The following is a 19,569-nucleotide window of genomic DNA, read 5'->3' as shown; positions in this document are numbered from 1 at the left end:
CAGTATGTGTTCAATCCTGGAAAATGATCCGTGTGTGCTTGAGAAAGATGTGTACTCCGTTTTTTGGGGATTTAGTGTTCTATAGATGTCTGTTAAGCCCAAGCGCTCTAGATCCTTATTTAGAGCTTTAGTGTCTTTACTTATTTTTTGTCTCGTTGATCTATCCATTGTTGATAGTGGTGTGTTGAAGTCTCCCACTACGTATGTGTTTTCTCTGATGTCTGGTTTCAGAGATGACAATAGTTGTCTGATATATTTTGGTGCTCCTTTGTTTGGTGAATATATGTTAATGAGTGTTATTTCTTCTTGAAGTATTGTCTCCTTGATCATAATGTAGTGACCATTGGGGTCTCTTTTTATCATTTTGAGTTTGAAATCTGTTTTATCTGATATAAGTATAGCTGTCCCTGCTTTCTTTTTTGGTCCATTTGCTTGTAGGATTGTTTTCCATCCTTTAACTTTGAGTCTATTTTTATCTTTTATAGCTAAATGTGTTTCCTGAAGACAGCAAAAGGTTGGGTTTTGTTTCTTAATCCAGCCTGCAACTCTGTGTCTTTTTATTGAAGAGTTTAGTCCATTTACATTTAGAGTTAATATTGATATGTTAGCATCTGAATTTGCCATTGTGTTTGTCTTTCCTTTGATTTTATTTGTTCATTCTTTTAATAACTTTTTTTTTTTGGCCTTCTTTCGTTTTTATTCGTCCCTCTGATGTTCTGACTTTAGGACTCCTTGTAGTATTTTTTGGAGTGGGGGTTTAGTCGTAATGAAATTCCAGAGTTTCTGTTTGTCTGGGAAGGTCCTTATTCTTTCTTCATGGAGGAAGGAGAGCTTTGCGGGATAGAGTATTCTTGGTTGGCATCTGTTTTCTTGGAGTCTGTTGACTATGTCCCTCCACTCTCTCCTTGCCGGTAGTGTTTCTTCAGAGAAGTCTGATGTCAGCCTGATTGGTTTTCCTTTGAATGTTATCTGTTTCTTCCCTCTTGTCAGCTTCATTATTTTTCCTTGTCCTGGATTCTTGGGAGCTTTACTATTATGTGTCTTGCTGTAGTTTTCCTTTCGTCGTGGAAGTTTGGTGTTCTTCTTGCTTCTTGTATATCAATTTTCAGCTCCTTCTTCACGTTTGGGAAGTTCTCTTCAGTTATCTCCTTGAATATTTTCTCTGTTCCTACATCTCTCTCCTCTCCTCTGGGATTCCTATAAGTCTTATATTTTCTTTCCTCATGGAGTCAGATAGTTCCCGAAGTCTTTCTTCAGTCTTTTTTCTTCTTACTTCTCTTTCCTTTTCTGTTTTGGTTCTTTTTATTTCTGTGTCTTCAAGAGTACTTATTCGTTCTTCCATTTCATCTATTCTGCTTTCATTGCTTTTCCCATTGTTCTTTAGTGCCTCCATTAATTCTTTGATCTCCTGCATTTCTTTTACTTCCCTCTTTAGGGACTCAATTTCATTCTTCTGATCGTTGATTATTTTTCCCTTATCATTGTTTTCCTTTATGAGTTCTGTCAGTTTTTTAATCACGGCAATTTTAAATTCTCTTTCTGGAAGGCTCAGAAGTTCTTCCAAGTTACTGTCATTGCAATCTGGGGGTTGGTTTTCTTTTTGTGGTGTGCTTTTTTCCTGAGGAGTTGCTAGGTTATGTGTGGTTCTTCTACTCCCTTCTGTTTGTTTTCTAATTTGCTGTATGCACTTTGACACTGTGTTGCTGGGACTGGCCGGCATCCTGGGTGAACATCTCTTCTCCCCTCTGGCTCTTCCGGGAGCCATCTGTCGGTTTCAATCAGTCTTTACTGGTGAAATGTCCCTGTTCTAAAATGCCGATGTGGGGACACGCTCCCCTGCATGCCTGGTCTGCCCCGGGGGTGGGTTCCCACTTCCCCTCTGGGCTGGGAGTGCAGGCCAGAAGAGGCCTGGCGTGGGTGAACTTCCCACCTCACCTCTGGCTCCTCCGGGAGCCTTCTGTTGGTTTCAGGCAGTCTTTACTGCGCAGTCAGTGTCTAAAAAAAGATATGTTCATTTAGTTTGAGATTAGTATAGGGGAGAAAAAATAATTTTCCCTCTACTCTTCTAAGTTCTTAGCTGAATATCCTGTAATAAAAAGACATAGCAACAAGTTGATTAAATTCTTAATTATTGTATACATGGGAGATGCTTGGGAAAAATGAGTAACTCTCATTTGGCATGTGCTGCTGCCCCTCATTAATAACCTTAACTGTCTTGATGAGTGTTAGGGGAAACTGTGGGGTTTAACTTGCCCTTACTTTTGCATGCAGGTGCACCCTGAGCGTGACACTGGAGCAGGCCATCATTTTGGCCAGAAGCCACGGACTGCCCCCTCGCTACATCATGCAGGCTACAGATGTGATGCGAAAGCAGGTACATCTCATGCACATTACAGGGAGTTGTTTTACAGATCCTGAATTTGAAGTTACTGTATTCATTAATCAGGTGTCCAACAGGTGTCTGGGGACGTGATAACACTTTTTCTGGGCTCAGAGGATATGTTGTGAAAAAGAAACATTTATTCCCAGGGAAGAGGATATAGCAAAAAAACAAAACAAAACAAAACAAAAACAGAGCAGACATCATCTATTCATGGATTCTCCATGAAGCTTAGACAACCTGGAAAAATAATTTTATTTTGATAATATGAAGGAGGACAGGTTGTTGGGTAGGCAAAATGCAAAAGAACTGACTTAGGGCTGATGTAAAGGACAAGATCAAAGGATGCAAGGCATTTTCTGGGAATCCAGGTGCTTTAGTAAGGCTCAGGTAGTAGATTGAGGAAGCACTTGGGGGAAAGGAAGAAGAAACAAGAATTGAGGACCTTGAATGCTTCTGAGGATCTCAATGGGAATCACATATTCCATGCCAAGAGGTTTGTGCATTATTCCAAAGGTAAGGCACATATATCATACTTTCCTTTAGAACATAAAGCAAACTTTGGGCTCTCTGTAAATCAGAAATACTAATAAGTAAGAATATCCCAAAAAGAGAATGAACTTTCTATACAATAGCCCAGTAGTATTTTAAGTGTGGTAATTTGACTTTTAACCCTCAAAATACTTTAAAAAGATAACAAAAAAAGACACACTAATGTCCAAATTACTAATTATTTAGAAAATGTGATTAATTTGGTTGAAACGGTACAAATCAATAGAAAGACAAAGGGCAGTTGTAAGACATTAATTTAATATATTATTCTTGTCACCTTTTCCCAGGACTACTGCAGATAATTGATTTAACAAATTTCTCTACCTACTGACTTGGTTTAAATATTCCAATGATCATGAGTGACTTAATTTTTTAAGATATGCTTTTGCAATTATGACTGCTTTATTTATTGAAGACTTAGTGTATAATTCTCAAGCAAACATATAAATCCCTGTGGATTTGCACCCAAGACTACACTGCACAATGTTGAACAAGCAAAAAAAAAAGAAAAATTACAGAAACAGTAATAAAGTGAGGCCAATGCCATTCTGGGGTCTGCAGAAATGAGGTGCAAGGATTGTGGCATGCACTATTACTTTATATTGGGAACGCGGAGCTGAAAATTGAAAATCAAGATCTTAGGAGGTCCAGTAGGGATTTGCTAAGTAAAGGTTAGCTCCATAAGAGGCATGTGACACGCTTTGGTTCAGTTGGAAAAGGGCAAATACAGATGCAAATGCCAGCTGAAAGGATTTGTGTGTGTGTGTTGTTATGCAAATTCAATTTTAAAAAGTAGATAAAGGCAAACTTGTAGTTTTCAGGGTTGGGATTTGCGTGCTAAAACATAAAGAAAGAGACCAACCTTTCTATTTAACTCTTGCTATTAAAGTAAGTTTGCAGTAAGACTTGGAGGAGCCATCTGAAAATTACGGCTTGTGGCAGACTAAGAGATTGGTATTAATATTTTTTTAGAATAATCCAATAAGGGGGTAATTATGGATTGGCTACATATACATATTATATGGACTTGAATAATCAACTTCTTTCAACTGAAAATGGAGATAGATAAGAGGATAGAAAAGGTAAACCTGATGTTTTGTGGGCTCTTATGACTCATATATCTGGTGTTAACCTCTTTAAAATATACTATGCAAGCTATGTGTATATATTGTAGAGTTTAAAATATAATTTAAAAATACTGAAAAGATATGAAGTTCTATAAAATCCTGGTTCATTTCTAAATTGCTCTTTTTTATCAGTATTTATCATAGCCTCCTAATTTTTTAAATAACTACATTTAGAATATGCTACTTCCTTCTTTTGTACTTGTTTCTCTGATCCAAGTTATGACATTTCCAAGTGGTTTCTGACTTAGTTGTGAAAGGTCATAGAGCTTGGGGTCTTCTCTTCAGAGAAATTGGAGTAGACAGGTGCACAGAGATAATTTTGCAGCATTCTTTCTGTTGCTGATCCTCTTTCTAGTAATCATCAGTTGCAGACAGTGGGATTAATAAGTAGGATCCAATCTGCAAGTCAATGTTTATGTGGGATGTGAACAGTTTGAACACAAGTATGAATGGAAGATCTCAATTTTCTCTTTTGACTTTCAGCCACTTATAGACTCCACTTTCCAGAAACTAAATGGTTAGAATATTTTCCAAGTAATGAATAATAATTTCTAAGATTTTAGTTGCATTTTTAGGAAAAAGAAGTTTTTCAGGATGATTTAATGTTCTCATTTCTATTAGGTATAGTTTTCATATCTAGATTTTGTACATATATTTTCATAGAGCTATTATTTTAATTGTCTGGTTCTTAAAAGGAAAGATAAAGGATAGAAGATGCCCCTTGTAATTTTTTGGTAATGATTATTTTCTGAAGCACCACTTAACAGATTATAAAGATTTTTTTCATTGATAGGTGTAGAGTATATTATCTTTATTTATATATACTTTGAAGTAGAATTCTTACATTATAGAGATCCACATGCACATGTTTGTGCAGAATATGTGCAGATGTTGCTTTAAGAAAACAACTTCCTGGTAAATATTATTAAATATAAAATAGCTAAGTATGCAGTTAAGGACAAAAAAGGGACATGAGTGTGATAAGACTGTGATTTCTGTTGCATGAAACTATGGACACAGCAGGTATTTAGTATTTTTGATGTCTTAAGGATTGATTGCTTTTAGAAATCATGACAGATAAGATAATGAACACAAAGCTGTTATTTAAACTTATTTTGAATGATTTAGATGACAGGAAGTAAATGTCAGTCCTTTGAAACAGTGTATCAACACATTTTAATTCTTAAAAGCTTTAATTTTGAAAATGCTCATATGATATCTCTCTTCCTCAAGCAAGTGTCTTTTGATATTAAATACATTGTTTGAATAAATATCTATACTTGGTAGTAATGGCATGCTACGTAGTTACTACTTAGAGCTAAAAATGATTTCTTGACTTCTTTAGGGTGCAAGAGTTCAGAACACAGCAAAGAATTTGGGAGTCAGAGATCGAACCCCACAATCCGCCCCAAGGTAAGCAATTCCCCAGGTCTCTTTTTCCCAAAAGGCTTGCTCACTTTTTTCCAGACAGCTAACTCGAGGCTTTTTCCAGGGTAGACCAGATTGTAATCATGAAAACTGGTCTTGTAAATACCTATGGCTAAATGTGATTTAGCACAAATGCTTAAGAATTAAATAGAATTTTAGTTTCCTTGTGGTTATTTTATTTTGTAAGTTCTAGCATGAATTCAAAAACAAAGATACACACAGGTACTACATAAATGGGTAACCCAGCTGTGCCACGCTACCAAAATGTCATTTTCATTTAGAGATCTGTGACTGCCACAGGTCATTCCCTCAGGAATCATTGTCTTTTACATTTATTCCTCAATAGAAAACTCTTATTTAATCCAATTTAGATTTCAGTTTCTCCTTGAACTTGTTTGAGTTTCCTTGCTCTCTCTGCTCCCTCACATCTTATGTATTGATCTATAATAGCCTTCTATTGACTTGCAATGTGTTATTACATGTTTTGGGTTTTTGTTTTGTTGGGGTTTTTTTTGCCCAAACTGAATGTAAATTCTTTGGTGTAAGGGAATTTTTTGTTGTTGTTGTTCATAACACATCATACTGCCTTCATAGAAGACATCAAATATCTGAACTGATTTCAAGAGTGTGCTAATGAATAAATGATTACACGTGCTTTTTGTTTGTCATCATATCCAATATTCACAATCCGTAAGATCTGAACACTAATCTATCTTTAAAATAATTGAGCATGGGAATAGCCATCAAACAAATGTTGATTACCCTGGTGATGTTAGGGTAGGCAGCCATCTATCCTGAAGTAGGACAAAGCTAAATAACTTTTTTTACATTTGATTGCATTTCTGTACATTTGCATCTTAACAAAAAGTGGGCTCCTCAAAGTAGTGTCACAGACCAGATAATCTGTATTTGTTTCTATTTACAAAGAAATTACCAGAGTGAGAATGATGACTGCAGTGTTTATGAAGTTATATATTTCATTCTGAAAAACTATGTGGGCAGTGAAAGTTCTTTCAAAAGGAAAACATATTTTCCCCTTGAAAATTAATGGATCACTCAAGTTCTTATTGCATTTATTTTTTTTAAAGATTTATTTATTTGTTTATTTATTTATACAAGCACTGGGTACAGTCAGAAGTGCAGGAGGGTGAGAGAATTCACCAGAGACAGAGTGGGGAGCAGAACAGGCAGACGGACGAAATATACTGCTGAGGGGTGCAGCGGGCACGGCAGGAGAGGTCTGCGAGTCATGTGGGACCCTCCTCCGGTGGCCGGGGAGCAGCTGGGGCTTCAACCGGTGCTGCAGAGGCTGTGGGCAGCTTCGCAACCCAGCGCTCAACTGCTGTGCCACCAGGGAGGCCCTGCATTTATTTTTAATGCTGACTCCTAATTCAATTTAATTCTCAAGTCTTGTTAATATTATCACTCATAGTTGATTAGATTAGAACCTAAGACTTTTCCTTGTTAAAGAATCTTCTCACATAGGCATTCTCTTTCCAGCACCTTGAGCAAATATGATATGTTTGAGTAATAGATCCAGTGAAGTGTTAAAATTTCAATAGGAAAGCAAGATAATGGCTCAACAAGGTCTTCTTAGCAAGAGCTTATAAACACTAATAAACAGTAGGCATAGGGTAAGACTTCAGCATCCTAATCAATAAACCAATACACAAGCTGAATACAAGGAAAGAAGCTGATGTATTCACTTTTTTCTTTATCCAGTTATGTCTTGAAACACTTAAAGTGAAACAATAAAATGTGTCAGCTCTACTTTTGAGATTTTTTACAAGGGAATAATAACCCCTTTGAGAATTCGAAAGTAATTTTTTAATTTTTTTTTTCATTCATTCTACCAATATTTATTGATGATATAAGAAATGCAAAGCACATCTTATTCTCCTGTGAAGAATATAAATACTAAAAAGAAATAGTTTTGGGCCTCCAGGAACTCTCAGTTACAGAGATGAGATGAGTAAAGCTTAACTATATTAAAATTAAAATGTGAGACATCCCCTATAAGGGCTTCAGAGTGTGTGCTGAGGATCGCAGATCTGGGATCCTTTCCACTAGAGGACAGTGTATAAAAGAACACATTTGGCTCTCAAGTCCAGGTCATCCAAAGGCCAGCCTGGGGTAATGTTTCTAGAAATATCTTCATGGAGATTGTGTTTGCTATGATACCCAACATACTGTCATAGTTTCCCTTTTATCATTAACCTTCTTTTATTTTTAATAATTAATTCAGCAAACATATATTGGATTTCTGCTATGTGTATAAAGACAGATATCAAGCACTTTGTTAAAAGCTAAAGATAAAAATGGTCCCCTCCACCAGTCAGTGAAGAATAGTAGAATGGCAATTGAATAACATGAAAATAGCATACAGCATGTGATTAGAACCCCGATAGAAATAGGTACACATGGCCACAAGAATACAAATAAGGGACCTGTAACAGCCTGAAGTTGGAGAGGGGAAATAGCAGAGTATTCCTTTCCCTGTGTGCCTGGTAACAGATGTGCTATTCTATTCAGTTAATGCAGTAGCACCGCTGCCTAGAGGAGACATCACTTCCTGAGAACCAACCAGATCTCTTACTGATGATTGTATGTGATTTAAGAAAGATGCAAAGTGAGGCTGGGGATGTAGCCAAAGGCTAAATCAGGAAGAGAGTTGTATGAGATATTTTAACTTGAAGACAATAATAGGGAGTATTTAATTTAAAAATCTTCCTATTTATGAGATTTGAATTTGAGAATTTATCTTAGCATAAGGAGGATCATTTGAGGTCAGCTAAAACTAAAAGCAGAAACTTGCCAAGGACTATTGTACTATTGAGAATGAACATGAGAGGAGAGATTAGAAAGTTATTTAGACAACAGAATTGATAGTATTTGAACACTGGTTAGAATTAGATTAAGGGATTCGGGTAAAGAAGGATTCTAGCATGACCACCAAATATTTGGCTTGGATGACAAATGGTTCTAGTCACTGAGATCATAGATACAGGTGAATAGTATATCTAGAGAAAAGATGATTAACTCAATCAGGAATAATGAGAGTAAGGGCCACTGGGACATCCATGTGGAGATGGCTTTGTGAACACAACCAGAAAGGTTGTGCCTCCTCCTGACTCATACATTGGTTCTCCAAAGCAATAAACATATCTTCATCTAGAGCAACATATTTCACATGTAACTGATATTATTATTTTCTATTATGTCACAAAGTCTGCAAACTATTGTGCTATGAGAGCTGATTTTCTTTGTTTAATTGGGAGGTAGCATGCTAGAGTAGTTCAAGTGTGCAAATGGTTTTAAGTCCCAGTTTCTGCTTTGTGGCCTTATTTAGTCAGGTTATCATCTTTGAAACAGCTTTTTCATTTGTAAGATGGGGAGAATTGCCCTGGGACATAGTACAACTGAATCTTTAGCCTTAAAAGAAGCATTTGTTTATGATCTTCTTGATACAGTTTTTTTCTATGTGGAAAGATGGTATGGTCTAGTGACTGCAGTTGGAAAATTCTGCTCACTGAAGATTTGGATTTGGGCTGGAAATTTCAGCTTTAAGACAGCTGCACCCAAAAAGGAAAAGGAAAAAGTGGAGCCAGGAACAAACCTTTTCCCTGCAGGACCACTAGTGTTCATGAGTGGAATGAGAACACCAAAAGGGCCTCAAAATTTTGGGCAAAAAAAATGCCTCCCACTACCTAACAAGTTAGCTGCCAAAAAACTAATTCTTCAGTGCAACTCTTACCTATTTCATTTTACTTCCAAGCATCATCTGCCTGTTCTAAATTCCCAATGCCCCACAATTTCCATTACAAATGTGTCTGAACTCAAATAACCCTGAATCACTTCCAAGAAGCCTCACAGAAGCTGATTCTTCCCGGCTTCGCCATTCCCAGAGCTATTATTTCATTAGGTGATCACAGGGAGTAGCCTTTTCACCAATTTGCAAGGCAGACATTTCAAAAACTCGTCTACCTTGTGGCATTAGTTACATTTTGTGGAAACGTGCAGTGCACGATAATGGAATGTGATGCTCACCTCAGATCTCACAGACAGCCACCACCCAGCCTCTGTTATCTGTTCTACCTGAGAAAGGCCACTGTTCCTTTTTATTCATTAGGCAGAACTATCTGGGAAATAGGAGGATAGAAACTACAGGGGAAAAGAACTTTTCAATCATGCTATTATTCCAGCACTGGGATGCAATTTGAAACAACGCCATATCCCTCAGCAATAAAAGAAGCTTTGAAGTCCATCAGCTCAATTTAATGCATTCTTTTCTCCAGGAGAGATGGAATCAGCTTTTCTGATGTGAGATGTCCTCATTATAGTATTCGTTTTCTTCTGCGAACATGACATATAGAGCATTAACCACCTTCCTGATTAAAAATACATTTTGCAAATCCCCAAAGGCAATGACAACTTCTATATGTTTGCAGACAAGAAAAGTTCATTTTTGTTGACTTAGTTTCTAATAATAAATTTTCTCATTTTTCCTCTTTGACTTAGAATTACATGAGATTAAATGTTGATATGAGGTAAAATTTATAATTTGCTGAATTTGTCAGTGCTCATTTAAGCTGTGTTCAGTTTAATCTACAAAGAGGAGAGAATCACCACAGTTACCCTGAGTTAGGAATACTTTTGAAAAAGAGCAAAGTTGAAACCTGCACCTTATATATTTTAGGTTATCAATCAAACTCTGAAGTAGGCCCACTGTGGGCACAGACGCTACTGAAGACAATGGGAAGAGTCCACCATCCAGTTGATTTAGTCAACCTATCTCTTCTCAGACTATGCCTTAAATTATAGGTTTGCCCTGTGGAGTTGCTCTCGCAAGTGTTATGTTCTATTGCTTTGGTTCTGGACTTAGGTTTTAACCACTGGGCGAATGGGGAGCACTAGAAATTGCGTAGTCTTAGTTCAATTTCCTGAGTTTGCTTTAATGCTGAATGGTCTCAAACTACTAGACCTGGATGCATAGTGAGGGGGGTCATCTCAGGCAATCCCCACCAGTTCAAGTGGACTTCTTGACCCACGTGTTAATCACCCAATTCTCTTGAGAGGTGAAAGGAGGGAATGGGCAGAGATAGGCAGAAATTCCCTATGAAACCCCAGCTAATTTTGTCTTTGATTTCAAATCTCAGCAATCTGCAGCATCAGCCTGTCCATAACCAACTGCCATATACCACAGGGAAATACAAATATGAAACAGATTTCTAAAATTGGCCAGAAAATCAGTAGACCCCTAAGAGATGGAAGCTAGCTATCTCATTCCAAGACAATCATTATCAACAAGATAGTCTTTGCAATAATATTTCCTCGAATTCAGAGATTCCATTTTCCTACCACTAAGGTAAACTACTGGGGTGGGCAATACTGGAGCAGAAGCAGCAGGGGTAAGAAAGGCAGCACTGCTGAATCTGTCACCATCTAGATGTACAAACAGACTGATTACTAAATGACTGACCTGAAAATTTGGAGTTTGCTATTTCCTATGTGATTTTTAGCAAAAGAGACATTATCCTTATACCCCCACACCAAGAAAATATTGTCAAGAAAAAAGAAAGAAAGAAAATATTGTCAAGAGTTTTTGTTTATCCAGTAAAGAACATGTCAGGTAATGGCAGTACATCTGTCCACCGTCACTCTTTCCTGTGACTTTTCTAGGCTGTACAAGCTGTGTGAGCCACCTCCCCCAGCTGGAGAAGAATGAAGAGAATCCCTAAGCAACCAGGAAATCAGAAGCTTCTGAAAACTGGACAAGACACATGACATGCTGCCTAACCATTCTCAACTCAAGATAAAAGAAAAAATGAATTTTTTTCTCTAAACCTTTCACCATGGTGTACATAACTAATGTTCAGTTTGTGCTGGGATATTTTTCCTGGAAATGTAAATGCATTTAAACAATTCAGCTACACAAACTGGTTTTTCTATGTATTCACATTAAATATTCATTTTTGAGGTTAAGTTTCCTCCCTGAAATTTATGGAAACATTATCAGAGATAAAAAAACAAATTAACCATTGTGCTTCCTCTCTCATTTTAAAAATGATTTTGTTATGTTGTCTTCATCTTCTCCAAATGAGAACATGAATTAATGGAGATTTCCACTAGAAGAATTGTGACACTGAAGAAATATAACCATGATTTCCAGGTCCTCAAACAAAAATGTTACAGACAACATGAATCGGGTGCTGTAGACTTTCGGTCTCCCGCTGGCATCAGAAAGTAGTCTATGTGTGGAAGGTGACGGGCACGCCTTATTTTTTATCCTAAGAGCAGATTTCTCAGTAGTGGAGACTCTCAGCAAGCCCTTCTTCCTTGAAGTATCTTTTATGCTCATGGACAGTCCGAGTAAGTCAATGCTATCATGGCTGTCTGAACTGAGCATGGGTTCCTTGTGCCCTGCATACCAGGTTGTACCAGAAGGGGAAGAGGATGGGAAGAGGTAGGGACAGAGGAGGTATGGGGAATGGAGACTAGGGTGAATGAAGGAAAAAAAAAATATGCCCATTTAAAATTATAACATTCAATTTAGATTCCTAAAATTTGTAATTTTGTTAAAACTTTCGTGTGAGATGTCAGACCCTTAAAAGAACACATCATGCTGGGCAGTTTTCTATCATGGTATATTTATATGATATGAAAATAAAGCTTTATTTGTCAATCTTTAAAAGGACTATTAGGGACCCTTTCGGTAATTTATGGAAGCACAGAGTATCCTATTTTCATTCTAAAGTATACCTAATGTTTATCATTCATGTGTTGATAAAATAGCATTGTTTGTTAACATACTATATATGGTAATATTAATTTTAAATCCACAAATTTTTAAGTGATTAAAATGCCCTTATTGTGATTGTGATAATTAAATGAATTTAGACTAATGGAGTATGCAAAATGCTTTTCATAACTAAAATATATGAAAACTACTATTAAATTTTAATTTATGAAATTTGGTGGTGATTTTCAAGCTTTCATTCAAAACCTTTTCACTAGTGCATTGAATAACAAAACTGTTACACATGTATGTGTAAGATGTTTATATACTGATCAAGGTAATAATAATTGTTATTTAGCACAAAAGCGCATTTTTGTGATAAGTTCATAGACATAATGAAAAATAAACCAGCATCACAGTTTTCAAAAAAAATCCAACACTTTGAGTTTAATGAAGCTATGACCTTAACATAAATATCTATATTAAGTATATACCCAGCTTGCAGTGGTGATTCATGATGCTATCAGCAGGTGCTTCTGCAGGTCCATGATATTAGTGAATTGTGATTTTCCTGTACTGAAAATTTGTTCATGTTCAATGCAGAGCTAATGAGTGAGCAAACCTGATGAACTAGCAAATGCTTTTCATATCATCATTACTATTTTCTAATTACCATCCTGGCAGTAGTAATCCTCATTAGAGGCTCTAAGAACATTCTAGTTGTACTTTGCTATGTGTCAAGAGGGATATGATCTGCTAATGTGATATTTATAAATTAGCATATTTTAAAGGGTTTACTTTTGATATAATAAAATGTACTTTATATTATTTTAAGGATTAAACACAAGTGTACCATCTTTTAGAGTTCTTGGCATTTATTAAATGGTCAAAATATAGTAACGATGTATATATCATCAGTCGCTTTCCTTTTTTTGTTGTTGTAGTATAAATTGTAGCCCACAATTAAGTAATTGCTATATGCCAAGCGATGCAAACTTTCACCATCCTCTGTTATTACTGATTCACTTAATCTTCATGATGAATTAAAGGTTGTGCTCTTTTCATCACCCTAATTTTACAGCTGAGGAAGTGAAGCAATGAATGGCCCAGTGACTTACCCAAGACCACATGACTGAGAAGTGGTAAAACCAGGTTTTGAAACCAGAAAGTCTTTCTTTTAATACTTTGTTTTTCTTCTCCTTATTTCTATTTGAATTATTATGAGTTATTTGTGAGTATGGTTGGTATTATGTGGTATATTTTGCCTTTACATAATACATCATATATTGAGAAAATAGAAGTGAAGGGAAATATGTCAAATGCTTTTAATGTAAGAAAACAATTTTGGATATGTGTTGAAAGCCTGGAAATGTACATCATATAAATTTTGCCAATTATTATAAAACAGCAGTTACAGGGCCTCCCCAGTGGCGCAGCGGTTGAGCACTGGGTTGTGAAGCTGTCAGCAGCCTCTGCAGAGTAGGTTCGATCCCTGGCTGCTCCCTGGCCACCAGAGGAGGATCCCACATGGCTCACAGACCTCCTGCCGCCCGCTGCTCCCCTCAGCAGTGTACCTCGGTCCTTCTGCCTGCTCTGCTCCCTGCTCTGGCTCTGGTGAATTCTCTCACCCTCCCGCGCTTCTGACTGTACCCAGTGCTTGTATAAATAAAAATAAATCTTAAAAAAAATAGGCAGTTACAATAAACAAATGTCTAATGAATGAATTTTTCAGTACCATATAATAATGTACCTCTATGTGGGACATGAAACATTTTAAGTTTGAGCAATTTGAGAAGACTAAAATTTTACATCTATTTCCACTACTGTTTGAGATGGAAGGAAGGAAAGAAGGGAAGGAATTTCTGTTCTAGTTTTACATATATTGAATATATAATGGTGAATTTGAAGTCTAAGCTTTATTTTATGAAGACAGATCACAATCTTAGAGTTCTCATATTGTCTCTTTAAATTACATTCTATCAGTGACTTAGATTCTTGTGCATTCAAAGGCTACTCTATGGCAATAATGTTCATTTTAAAATTATGTTCATTTCTTATGATACTGTAGCACTTATGCATTGTGATATTGGTTCTGACTATTAATTTAAATACTGTGATAGTTAAGTTCAGAGCGAACTAAAGTTGACCTCAGCACTAATGGTAAAAGTCAAAAAATGGATAAACAACTGAAGGACATATTAACTAATTCAAGAAAACAATTTTTAGCCATTTGGGCACATACATGTGGTCGACAAAGTTAACATTTGTTGACTTGGACACATTCAATTGATAATTATTTATGTATTTGAAAATAATGCATTTCTATTTAAAACGTTAATTATTCAGTAGGTCTTTTCCTATATGGCATGATTTAATTCAGATTAGAGAGCACAGTTTTATTCTCTTGTATTTTTGAAAAATATAATATTAAAATTTAAGATGAATAACCTTATTTAAGTCATTCTACTTTAAAGATCACTTTTAGACCTTCTTCATTTGTGACACTGGTATTTACTAATATTGAAACTAACCTTTAGTGTGTGACTAAATTGCTTCATAGTTTTGGGAAACTATCTTTAATTTTTAGACTTATTTTAAGTGAATTATTGCACTAAATTATGGCTTGATTATTTCCCCAAAGCTCGGAATAGTTATTTCATTAACATGCATATATTTTATACAATTTGCTGAGTGAATTGTCACCTTTCCTGCTTACGTATAAAGTATACCTAAGTATGAAAGGTTTTGAAATGGTTTATGATGATCTGAACTTAGATCAAGAAAAATGTTCTTTGTACTGTCTCGCTTTTGAGGTGTTAGTGATGAGCCTCAGGAAGGCTTCACCATGCGTGAAGCAGAAGAGTGAAGGGAAAATTCTAAAAGGATTCTGGGCCCAAAATGGGTTGAGGTGAATTCCTTTTACATGCAGTGGCCACAATCAATTAGATGCTGTGATTCCATAATAGTTATTACAGTTAGTCATTGGTTTGAGAAGAATTTTACTACTTCAAAACTTTGCTTTTAATGTGTTGTCAGCATCCATGTGGCCAAGCTCTGCATGCAAGGAAGACTGCTAGATATGAGCAGCTTGCCTCTCCCTGTTGTTGCATGGACAGGTGGCCTTCTTCACTCAGGATAGCTTGTTTCTCTCACTAAGAAGAGATGCTGTTGTCTACTAATGAAAATATATGTAATAAACTGTGTGTATATATGCATGTGCATATATATATGCCTTTTTTATAGAAGTATAGTTACTACTTTTTTATAACAAGACAATAAAAATTACTTAGGTTCTTTTCTGTTTTGTATGAAGATATAAAAATGGAGTTATTCAATATATTGAATGTTTGTTTTGTAGACATCATAGTTCCCTAAATATACACTAGGCATACCTGGTAAACCATCTTTTAATCACTGACACTGGTTTGCTACTCAATCTGGCATCAATTTATCTGACTTTGCCAACCAGAATTAACTGATTAAGAATAAAAATTACTGACTTTTAAAATGATATTCATACTATAAATAGAAAGCTTTGAATAATTAATTTTGGGCAAATATAGAATAACAAATGTCATTTACTCATGTATTCATTCAATAAGCATGTTTGAGAATTCACTTCGTACAGGCACAGTGAATAGGCCTCGTTTGTGTATTGGATTTGTTTGCTTTGAAAACCTGCACAGTAACTCTTTGATGTTAATGATTGCCTGTGTCTGTTACTTGAAATGACTTTATTTGTAATGTAAACATATTCTAATACTGTGTAGGTATATATAATGTATGAAATAAGAAACCTAAATTGGTAAAATATTTAGGAAAGATGCATTTAAATTTGAATATCTAATGCCTTAAGCAAATTTATTAGTTTCAGAAAAATATATATTTTTGTAACTGCCAAGTAAATGAGTAGAGCGTAGATTTTGCTTAAAAATATTTTTATAAGTATTCATTTACATCATATTCATTTTAAATAACCAAATATCAAATTGGTTCTATAAAATTTCTTTTGAATATATCTATATTTTAACATTGTATAATATTCACATGTAATGAAAAATTTCATTTGGCTGTTACTAGTCTATTTTTTTCCTTTGTAAAATACACATGTAACATAGTTTTCTGTCACTCGATATTCTGGTATGGTTAAAACAATCGAAGTGTATCTTGAATTTTATATCATTTATTTTTTGTCTGCATAAAAGACTAGAATAGTAACATTGTATCATATATGTTAATAAAGTGACACATAGTGTGACCATTTCCATTTTTATCCTTTTACATTGAACCAATTCCTACTATGTCCTCACCTGTTTGGAGACAAAGATCCATGGAATCTTGGATTTGCACACTTTCAGATTTGCACACTTTCAGATTTCGCAAATGAGATAGAAGAAACTGGATGCACATGTAGAACATATCTACAAACATGAGCCCAGGTAAGTTGCAGAGCCATTAATTGCTAGGAAGGAGTGGAGGTGGGGAAAGGTTAATATGAACCTCAGCATAGGAAAACTATCATGCAAGATAGGAACTTGTACTGTTCCCTGAATTATCTGGTCAGTCTATTGTGGTTTATTCAGTACCTATTCTGTATAAGCCCATGTCCCAGCCGTTGAGGGTGTTATAAATGCATATAATTCCCAAACTCTCTGGTTAAAGAACCTTATATATACATATGATTAATGCAGTGAAGGATAGGCTAGCCTTCAGGATGAGTAAGATTGAGCAACATAAGAGGAGAACAGCAACCTTGTTAACAAAAAGCATCAATATGGGCAGTTAGATGCACAAACAATAGATATTTAGATGGGAAGGTGCCTGAAACATTCTGGGTAGGAGGTCAAGATTCACCAATGTGCTCCCGTGTGCTCTTCTCTCCTCTGCCCAGATCGCTTTTCCTCCCCTTCCATCACGTAAAGTCTCTTATCTACAGTTGCCTGCTAGTTTTGTTTTATAATTATTATTGTTGTTGCTATTTTTTTTCCTGATCCCTTATTTGTTTCCCCTACACGTCTCCTAAGTGAAACCATTTGATATTTTTCCTTTTCCTTCTGGCTTATTTCACTGACCATGATCCCTTCCAGCTCCATCCATGTTGCTGCAAATGACATGAGTTTATCTTTTGATTGCTGAATAGTATTCCATTGTGTATATATACCACATCTTCTTGATCCAGTCATGTATTTTTGGGCATTTGGGTTGTTTCCATAGCTTACCTATTGTAAATAGTGCTGCAATAAACATAGGTGCAGATATTTTTGAATTAATGTTTTTGTCTCCTTTGGGTAGATTCCTAATAGTGGAATTGCTGGGTCATATGGTAGCTCCACTTACAGTAGTTTCCACAACTTTCCATAGTGGTTGGACCTGTTTGGAGAAAATTTTGCTCTGGATGGTATAGGTCTCAATGCCAGAGCATCATGAGCGTAAGAAAGTTGTAATAGCTGGTTGATAACAATGATAAAGAATTATGAAATCCAAGTAAGGAATTTGAAAAATGTGTATGTAGTTGATCGTGTCGACTATCAGAAAAGTCCATAGAAACAATCATTGTAAGGCATGAAAATCAATAACCTGGGCCTCCCTGGTGGTGCAGGCATTAAGACGCAACCTATGAAGCTATCCTAGCCACTGCAGCACGAGTTTGATCCCGGGCCCACCAGGGAGCTACCCACATAGTGCAGCAGACCTCTCCTGACTCGCCCGCTGCTCCCCTCAGCAGTGTATTTCAGTAGATTTGCCTGTTCTGTTCCCCACTCTGTCTCTGGTGAATCCTCTCACCCCTCACACCTCTGGCCTGTACCCCAGTTCTTGTATGCATGACTAAATAAATCTTTTTTAAAAATCAGTAAGTTTTACTTTTTGAGACTACTGGTGTACTATGAGATTGTAAATTTAGTACTGCAATAAGAAGAAAATTGAATCAGCAAGCAAAAGCTATTTGTTTATAACAACATCTTAGACACTGATGTTCCAGAGATGCTATTAGCATTATGTCTCTCTCTCCCTCTCTCTCTCTCTCTCTCTCTTTCTCACACACACACACACACACACGTGAGCACACAGCATTTTATGGTCAAATAAGTTTATGAAACAGCATTAAACAGAATTCTTTATAAGATTTCTCTAACCTTTTACTATTGGAAAAATCATGAGAAGTAGTAGCCTGTGTTCCTCAAACTTACTAGAAGATAAGTCATGGTTTATGGAAGATCTGTTGAAATTTAATTGAAATACAAGTATTCAGCAAAACACAATATGGGAAAACTCTAGAATAATCTTATATGAACATGAAGGGGGTAAAAGGTGAATAAATTAATAGACGGTGACAGTCCTTATACCTGATGGGGGTGCCATTAATACCTAAAGGGATAGATGACAAATGTGGACATAAATGAATAGTGACAGTAGATTAGAATTAAACATAGGCTGTGATATTATATTGGTCTCTCACCCATTCATCTATGTTAAAAGTGTTTGGGATGAGAAAGTGTTTATTACATAGTAAACACAAATATCTTCTCTCTTTTCTAATTATTTTTGATGAAATGCTTGGGGACATGTTATAATGTCAAAATTTGTCTGCAGCCTGTCATGTTTTCTGGACTTTAATTCTCAGTTGCTGTGTGCTTGGTGTCTTGAGTTCTGACTTGAAGGAAAAAGACTAATTTTCTTTTCACAATATTCTTGTAAAATATGCTAAGTATAGAGTTTTCTAGGCAGGCAATGGTTAACCATTTGAACATTATCAAGTGCAGTAATACAAGTATTTCACTGATTTTTAAAAAATATTTATTTATTGGGCCTCCCTGGTGGCGCAAGGGGTTAAGCACCACACTGTGAAGCAATCCACAGCCCCTGCAGCACGAGTTTGATCCCCTGCTAGCCAGGGAGAAACCCACATGGTGCAGCAGACCGCTCCTGTCTCGCCTGCTGCTGCCCTCAGCAGTGTATTTCATTCAGTCTGCCTGTTCTGTTCCCCACTCTGTCTCTGGTGAGTCTTCTCACCACCCCCACCCCCCCAGCATCTCTGGCCTGTACCCCAGCTCTTGTATGCATAAATAAATATACCTTTTTTTAAAAAAAGATTATTTATGCATATAAGAACTGGGGTGTAAGCAGAGGTGCAGGGGATGGGAGTGAAAGGATTCACCAGAGAGAGTGGGGAGCAGAACAGGCAGATGTACTAAAATACACTGCTGAGGGGAGCAGCTGGTGAGGCCTGAGAGGTCCTCTGTGCCATGTGGGAAGCTCCCTGGCTGGCTGGGGATCGAACTCATGCTGCAGTTTTGTGGCTGGCAATAGCTTAATAGCGCTGTCCTTAACCCATGTGCCACCAGAGA

The 19,569-nt window shown here is 36.4% G+C and overlaps 1 protein-coding gene across 1 annotated transcript in view; it reads left to right on the top strand.

Annotated features, from left to right (window-relative positions):
* Nucleotides 1–16,074, top strand: part of PREX2 (phosphatidylinositol-3,4,5-trisphosphate dependent Rac exchange factor 2) — a 261,162-nt gene extending 245,088 nt beyond the window's left edge. The window contains exons 38-40 of the mRNA XM_037505649.2: nucleotides 2,272–2,374; nucleotides 5,405–5,472; nucleotides 11,167–16,074. Of these exons, the coding sequence (XP_037361546.1) occupies nucleotides 2,272–2,374; nucleotides 5,405–5,472; nucleotides 11,167–11,212 (217 nt within the window). The 3' untranslated portion in view covers nucleotides 11,213–16,074. The remainder of the gene's footprint in view (nucleotides 1–2,271; nucleotides 2,375–5,404; nucleotides 5,473–11,166) is intronic.
* The last annotated feature ends 3,495 nt before the right edge of the window (nucleotides 16,075–19,569 follow it).

Source organism: Talpa occidentalis, unplaced genomic scaffold, assembly GCF_014898055.3.
Source record: "Talpa occidentalis isolate TD23 unplaced genomic scaffold, MPIMG_talOcc4v2.1, whole genome shotgun sequence".
Taxonomy (NCBI): domain Eukaryota; kingdom Metazoa; phylum Chordata; class Mammalia; order Eulipotyphla; family Talpidae; genus Talpa; species Talpa occidentalis.
Note: the sequence above shows the minus strand (reverse complement) of the source record. Positions and strands in the feature narration are given on the sequence as shown.